This window comes from Macrobrachium rosenbergii, chromosome 50, assembly GCF_040412425.1.
Source record: "Macrobrachium rosenbergii isolate ZJJX-2024 chromosome 50, ASM4041242v1, whole genome shotgun sequence".
Classification (NCBI taxonomy): Eukaryota; Metazoa; Arthropoda; class Malacostraca; order Decapoda; family Palaemonidae; genus Macrobrachium; species Macrobrachium rosenbergii.
In genome coordinates this window covers 30,166,226-30,174,153 of record NC_089790.1, presented here as the reverse complement: position 1 = coordinate 30,174,153, position 7,928 = coordinate 30,166,226, and the positions used below count along the sequence as shown (strand labels likewise).

The 7,928-nt window shown below is 38.4% G+C and overlaps 1 protein-coding gene across 1 annotated transcript in view; it reads left to right on the top strand.

The window, feature by feature from the left end:
* The window catches only part of LOC136832805 (uncharacterized), a 186,584-nt gene extending 179,337 nt beyond the window's left edge, over positions 1-7,247 (top strand). The window contains exons 4-6 of the mRNA XM_067094388.1: positions 1-68; positions 925-1,109; positions 3,381-7,247. The exon at positions 1-68 is cut by the window's left edge and continues 67 nt beyond it. Coding sequence (XP_066950489.1) covers positions 1-68; positions 925-1,109; positions 3,381-4,682 — 1,555 coding nt within the window. The 3' untranslated portion in view covers positions 4,683-7,247. The remainder of the gene's footprint in view (positions 69-924; positions 1,110-3,380) is intronic.
* The last annotated feature ends 681 nt before the right edge of the window (positions 7,248-7,928 follow it).

The following is a 7,928-nucleotide window of genomic DNA, read 5'->3' as shown; positions in this document are numbered from 1 at the left end:
CCTTTTCTCGTCCCTTCTCAACATGAATGTCGATAATCCTTCTCAGATCATACCATCCTACAGGCCAGGTGAGAATTATGAAGACTTTTAGGAGTCCTGTAGCTTGTAAGATTGCAGTTTGTTGTCATTGTAATCAGTTGCTCTGATATACTACATGCCAGTTGAAGATTCGGTGAGTCCCACATATTATTTTAGTTTCTTTTAGGTTATCTGAGGAAATGAGTTTCCCTATAATTCAGGTACTCTTTACGTATCTAGTTATATTTAAGGGTTCCCACCTGTTGCTATCATGATATCCTATGCATAGAGTAGGTAAAGTAAAAGGTAGACCATTCAGGTACTTCATAAAACTCGTAATATAGCTAAATATGAAGGCCCTTCTCCTATTTTAGTATTATGAAAAAAATTAACCCTTTTTAAATTTCTTTCATCCAGCTGGTAATAGTGTAATAGTGGTGATATTACACATAGATGACATGAATATAGATTTGCATCAAATTTTGCGTGTATGTGTGGACTGGAGCATTTAGGTGTAATCATTACTGAGAATTCAGAGTATAAGTGTCTACCAAGTTGATTTAATATCACTAATGGGGGATTTATACTGTATAGCTGTATCGTAATGGATGTTTAAATCAGTAACTATTTTTAAAATAAAATTGTTATATATAAAATTTATGGAATCAAATACAAGCATGTATTTTTTACATAGATTCCAGCGAGTGTGACATTTTTATCATCATAATTATTTGTGCTTCAGTTTTTGTAGTTTCCTACGATGTCGAAATTTTTCTTTTATTAAAATTATTTCAAATAATGTACACGATTATAATTGTAATTCCTAACACTGATATGGATATGAACTTCTTCCAGAAATATCAGTTTCATGGTTATGTATGAGTTCTCACGACACTTCATTTTCAGGCGGCGCCTCAGGGCTCAAAATGGGCGTCTCCTCGCAGGAAATTCGTGGTCTCGTTGGAAGTGGCATGGAGAACCGCATCAGAGATCCTTTCGGACCTCCTTACTATCCAAGAGAGCCCACAGAATCCTTGGGGTCTGTCGGGACGAGTAGCCAAGATCCTATTTATTCAGATCCCCTCACAAAGGTATGGACTCTCTCTCTCTCTCTCTCTCTCTCTCTCTCTCTCTCTCTCTCTTCAGAACAGGTATCTATTCAGACTAGGTGTCAGGAGAATTTTAGCAGTTATGATGTATATTGATTTATCTTAATTAAAGTGAAGGTTGCTAACAACGTCGGTGAATGCTAGTACAGTTTTCTACAACATTTTCATTGAGAGAAATACGCAAGCCGCCGTATGAGGTTTGCCGTTTTCAGTGGAAAACCATGTTAACCGATATAATGCATGTCTGCATCTTGATTATTTTAAGCAACGAACTGATTAAACTTGTTTCCTTTGAAGCAAGTACAAATTTTTGTTCATTATGCCGTATGTATTGTCAAGATATCTACCCGAAAATGGTCTAGCACTTTCCCTTGGAAGCTGACATATTTTTAAGGCATTGAAATTTAAGGTCCTGGGTTTAAACACTTATCATTTTAGTATATGACGTAATCTGTTAGATGAACTACAGTCCCTGTAACACGCAACTCTTTATGGTGTGTTGAGAGTTGAAGGTTCTTCATTTCACTAACATATAGTTGGAGCCTTGTTCTTAGTCTGGCAAGTCATGTGGACCCCTTTCAGCCTTTATCCCAATGTCCGGTTTTCGAACAGAAGTGACCTCTTGTTTTATCTAAGAACTTTTTTTTAATGTTCTTCTTGTTAAGTGTCAGGATCATTCAACCCTATTTAAATGTTCAGTTTGTAGCACAGTATGAATGAGGGGAATTGGCTAAACACACAAGTTTATAGTAGGCGGTACTACTTGGTCACACCTGTCCTAGGAATTGCAAATGGCATGTTGTTCTATTTTACCATATTACAAGTCAGAAGAGCTCATGGCTGAGGGTTGTGAATCCCTTGGGGGAGGAAAGTTCCCCCTAAATGGCGGATGAGCTTATAAACTGAAGCAAATGAGCCTATCCCCTGTGGACTGCTACCACAGGCGGTTTGATGTGTTTGCCCGAGGAAGTACCAACGATTTGGTGTTCAGTTATAATGTACTTTAAGGCAGATACGTTATGAAGGATTGTGAACCCCGTGAAGGAGGAAATCCCTGGCAGATTAATCTTTTCAGATGAGGCCAAGGGCTGTCACATTGTCACTTTTGTAGAATACCGGGAAATAGTATTCTTGTCACCCTGCGTGATTTGAAAGTCACAATAAGTATAAAAAGATAATGCATCGTGGAGTTTTCGAGTGTTCATAGATGTAGCGCAATTGAGAAGAAATGCATGGTCGCTGATTTCCTGAAGGAGAGGGAGATGGATGTTTGGAGTGTGAGGACACAGTGATTGTATCTGGGGTAGCTGGAAGGTGTGCAGCCAGGAAAGTAACCATTGTAGTATCAGGGATACTGTGGCGGTGGATTTTATTATTTCTGCAGTTAATGCTTGCTGCCTTATTTTTACAAACGCTGTAGTTAGTTATCGTCAGTTATTTATCAGTCATTTACTTGGATGAAAAAATATTTTTGACAGTATCATGATGTGTTCTTCAGAGAACTTACAGCTTCATGCACATTATTATCAAAAAGAAATAATTATGGCAAGTCTCTCCTCTTGAACCTTTAAGAGGTTCATGGAAAACTAATTCTTGCAATGGATTGTGGCTGAAGATCCACTGATGCAAGCAATACGTGGTAAGTACAGTACTGTCTTTGGAGTTGTGTCGTTGAAAAGGCTAATTGTTGTAGCTTAGAATTCTAAAATCTGCTGAAAAGTTTAGGTAGTTGTAGGTAGTCGTGTGCTGAATATATTAATTTTATTTCATTTATTTTTTTAATCTTTATTCGAACAATAATTTTTCATTTTGTTTTTTCATTCATTTGCATTTCCTGTTTGTCTTTGTTGTCCGCTTTTCATGCTTTTCCTACCTATATTGTACCGTATACTTAAGCCTTGGTATTGCCTGTCCTAGATTTATTTTGATTGCAGTAACTCAAATAACATATTCTTTTACGTTGCATCTGGTGTTGATTTTTGCTCTTGTCGGTAGATGTATTTTAAGATAAGTATTTTAAAGCTATATATGTGTATTTCTTTTGTTGAAGATAGTTTCTGGTTCGTTTTATTTCAGTATTTTATTTAGTATTGTAGTTGGATTTGTTCCAGTTTTAAAAAAAGTGTAGGGTAGATTATTTTCAAGTAAACCTTAAGTCATGAGTTTTAAAGTAAATATAATCAATGCTGAATATGGTTTATATTCTCCTCTTTGTTTACAAAATATCATTCTAATGCATTTTGTACTCTACAGGTTGGTAGCACTGACAGTTCGCTCAAAGAAGACCATATTTACGCAACACTGTCAGAAACCTTCGGGTCCATGTCTTCCCTGAGTGATGGGTATCTGGGAGATGACCAGCGATGTTCCTCTGTCACGACGGTCGCTAATGACGACTTCGAGTTTCACGACCCTCGAGTGAGTGGGTCGCCCGAACCTGTCTGCTATGCTCCCGATGTCCATGAAGGGGTTGTCAGCGCACGCAATATAGCTCTTTCCAACCGGCCACCAGCCCAGCTTCCCCCCGAAGCCCGTAATGACACCCCTGACGATGCCTATCAGTTTTCGACGAAAACTGAATCGTCAACAGCCGGATCCGTAGCTTCGTCCTTCAGGTCGTCGTGTTCTCAGGTCACGGCCACCATCGAGAGCGCCCAGAACCAGGAGAATCTGGAAACCCCTGAGGATGTTAAACCCCCTGCAAGTGAAATCGGTTATTACAACGGAGGCTTTGAGACTGACACACTGGAGGAAAAGAAAGAATATTTCCGTACTCGAGGTGCCACTGATACTTTGGATCTCCATCAGAAGAAAGAGAAAAATACCCAAGAAAAACCAGGGGAAGGAACCCTCTCACGGAAACATCGTTCATCTTCCTTGTCTATGAATGACCTTGATCGACTGGAAACAAACACAGACAAAGAGGAGGAGATGATGTTTATCCTTCCCGTGAAGAGTGAGTCTATGTTGAGTCTCTACAGACTGTATCTCGCTGAGGATGAGGCTGGCACTAGTCTCCACTACTCCGTGGAGATATCACGTTCAGAGGGAGATCTGTCAGCGCTGGCAAATGCCGTTAGCAATGGCGTTGTCGAGGGAAAGAGTGAGAGCTCATTGCATGAAGTGTACCAGAAACGACGAGCTCCTGAATTTTCGGGCAGCAGAGTCAAACGCCAACACAAAATCCAGAGAGCGAAGGGTATGCAGCAACGTACGAGAACTCGGTCCTCTCAAGTTCCTAATTCCTTATGTACGATTACTCCCTCTGTCACGCCCTCCAGTTCCTGCTCTTCTCCCAGCTTGAATGTTCATAGCCAAGGGATGCAGGTAGCTGTCATGGACAGGCTCCGTCGACGCAACGGCATCATCACAATACAAGATCCTTCGGTACTTTCTGTTGAGGAACTCTTCCACGTGCTGGACAGAGCATCCACCACACCTGCTGTGCCATACACAGATATGGGTGATCGAACTTACTCCTCCCCTCCCCCCGCCACGCCTGTAACACGAACTGAGCCAGACTTTAAAAAAATCTTCGTGAGCGAATACCTGTAGGTGCAGTTTCTTAGTTGTGCAGTTAAGAACGAGTAACAGTAGACTCAAATATTGAGTTAGAAAAGAATTATTCTCATGATGGGTGTAGACTTCAGTGCATTCATTGAATGGTGAAAATGAACGATTGGAGATGCTGTAATGATGTGTGTAGATTTTCGTGTAAAAACTTGGTACTCATTATAAAATAAAACAATTATTGTTAGAAATATGCGGCAGAATGGAACTACCGTGTATATTTGAAAATGTACAATTGATGCTGTGTGATCAGGAAAGTATTGTAGTAAGTACATTGCTCTTATTTGGGCCCCTAAGTTACCTGTGGGTAGGCAGGAACGGACGTGAAATAGACTGAAGGAAACCCAGGTGACAGCAAGAGAAATATTTCGCTCATGAATTAACAGTGCAAATAGATAGAATTAAGATTTTTACCCCTGAATGTAACATAGCAGTATATCTGTACTCTATAACATTTTCAAATAATGAGGCAGATGGCGTCAACATATTCAAAATTAAAGTAACAAGTACAAAAGGCAAATTAATGGCTTTTAGCTTATAATGCTATGATGTTTGTACAGATTTTTTTTAACAATGCAGTTGTTAGGCCGCTTCAGAGGGCCATGCCTCGACGGGTCTCACGAGTACGAGTCGCTGACATCCTCCCAAGGATGGCAGTTGATTGTTCATTTAGCGGAAGGAGGAAAATACTCTTTTATCTTTAATTGTCTTTACAGAGTAAAAGAGACAATCCTACGTATGCTTAACCTTTGTCCGCCACATGGCTCCCCGTGGACTGGCGCACATGTGAATTGTACATATTTATTTGTATAGCGATGGTATTTGTTCATTTTTAAGTTTTTAGAGTTTAATGTGGATGAAGAAAAGGTAAGCTCGTACCCACGACCTTTACTGCTCTCTGTACTGAAGCAAATACACATTCATATTGCAAATAATTTGCACGAATTTAATTCCGATTATTTTGCCGTTATACGAAAATTGAGAATTTTATCATGGAGAACGGTGAAATTTGGGAATTAAAATTTAATCCAAAATTCATTTAACCTTTAAATCGGGCATGGGCAATCTTTTCGCAACGGGTCGCCGTAGTAGAATCTGTAATACTTGTATGCATCAAGTATTTTGCCAAACTGCTGCTATATGATTATCAGTACTTTATATATTTTCGGAAAATAATTAAGGTCCGCTTTGAGGAAAAATGATAACAGTTCTGTTGATAAGATTTTATAAAATCGAAAAAAAATGTCCTTCATAAAAAACTGTAAAACTAGAGTGGAAATCTCGTAATATCTTCGCTGACGAAAACAGTACTCTCACATTGTTTCTCGGACGTAAATATTATTTCCAGTGCGTCCCCAGGATAAAATCAGTGAAGAGATAGAAGTTTCCGAAAATCATGAAAGGTCAGATGCCCGGTAATCTATCTGTAGGCGGGAGTCTTTTTGTTAGTGTTTCTCCCCTCACCCCTCCCCGCCATAAGAAAAGTGATTAAGGTGTATTTAATTTAAATTTCTATAGTTTCCCCTCTCTAAATATTGTAGCAGTGGCATATGGTAACACTGGTAACAACAAAATCTTGACTGAAATAATCAGTTAGATATTTAAAATAAAATTCGGTTAAGAACCTCACACAGGCCGTAGTTGCCCACGCGTGCTTTTAAATCTACTTTGCTCCTGGGAATTTTACCTACTACATTGTGTATTGAATGTCAGCTGCCTTTCTTCAGTAGGACAAATGAAAAGTTTAACATGACATCCGTCTTATCTTTGCAACTCGTATAGTTTGCTCATTGAAAATCATCTCATCATAGCCTCATCCCTCAGTTTATCTTCCATTCTCATCACACTAGCGCGTATTCTTCATTTTCAAATCTTAAAATGCGTTATCCTCTGAACTTTCATTATTCCCTCAGGCTTTTTCTATATCCATTTGTGTGTGTCTCGGTAAAGTGATGTCCATCTGCTACCATGATTCTTTGTTGGTTTTTAAATATCCCTAAAATTTCAAGTCAAAAGGATTTGAACCGACCATTTCTTGTTGTTACGTTTTCCACAATGAAGACATAAATGTCGTAAGAATAGATTATCACGAAGAGTACCTTTGAGGCTTGAGAGAAGCATATTTCAGATTTATTTTCCCTTTGTTCCCTATAAGAATCATAAGTAAATATGATTTTTTTTCCATGTTAGGGAGCTTTTCGTAGTGGATACAGACAGCGAGAGCTGCTACTAGCTGAAATCGAATGCATCAAGTTGATATGATTGATATCTCAGATGTCGTGCACAAGATGTGCAATAATGTACAGTATCAATATTCTCGTATTACTAATTCTAACTCTACAGTGTGTACATACATGCAGTGTATATATTCTTTGTAATGGTGCGCATTGTAATGTTAGGATCTAAATGCCAGCATTTTTATTATTTTTAATAATGTACTCAATATGTAACTTATTTATCACGACTATACAATTTTATAGTATACATATGAATATACTTCTGACTGAATTCTTTTGTACAAAATATAAGCAAATAAAATGTCATGAATGAGGTATTTGTGTTATTTATAGAAACGAAATTCTGGTTGCAGAAATATCATTGTTATTCCTGAGGTAAAAAATGTCCAGTGATTAATGTGGATTCAACTAGAATTAGTTAACCACAAAACTTTTATCATTCAGAATCATTGCATTGCTATGATTTCGCAATGCAGTGCATCAAAAAGCGATGCTTGCTTGAGGTAGAAATGCATTAATTAGTTTTTTACATTCAGCTGTGGATCTGGCGGTCTTCTTTTTGTGATAATACAAGGTGAGACATCTTGCAAAGAGACAAGCAGTCTTCTAAACTTTTACTTGTGGAGAATGAAACCTGATAGCTACTTTTGAGAACCTTCACATTACCTATTGTTTTAGAAGTCAAGGACACAATGGGTTACATACATAGGCGGAGGTGATAAGGTAAGAATTTTCGCTTTGCTCTTGTTATTGTGCTCATTGTTTCTTGGAAGGTTTGTTTTGCCAAAGGACTTCATACCGGTAAAAGGCAGCGCTAAGACAACATTGTTAATCATGAGGAAAGTGGCTTCAGTGAACGTAACGCCAAACGTTCTTCCGAGAAAAAAATGCCACTGGACAGAGCTAAGCAGTTCAGTATTCTGGAAACACAGTTTAAAACGCACTGATAAAGAGCAATGATCATTTCACAGAGTAAAATTAAAATGCACCATGC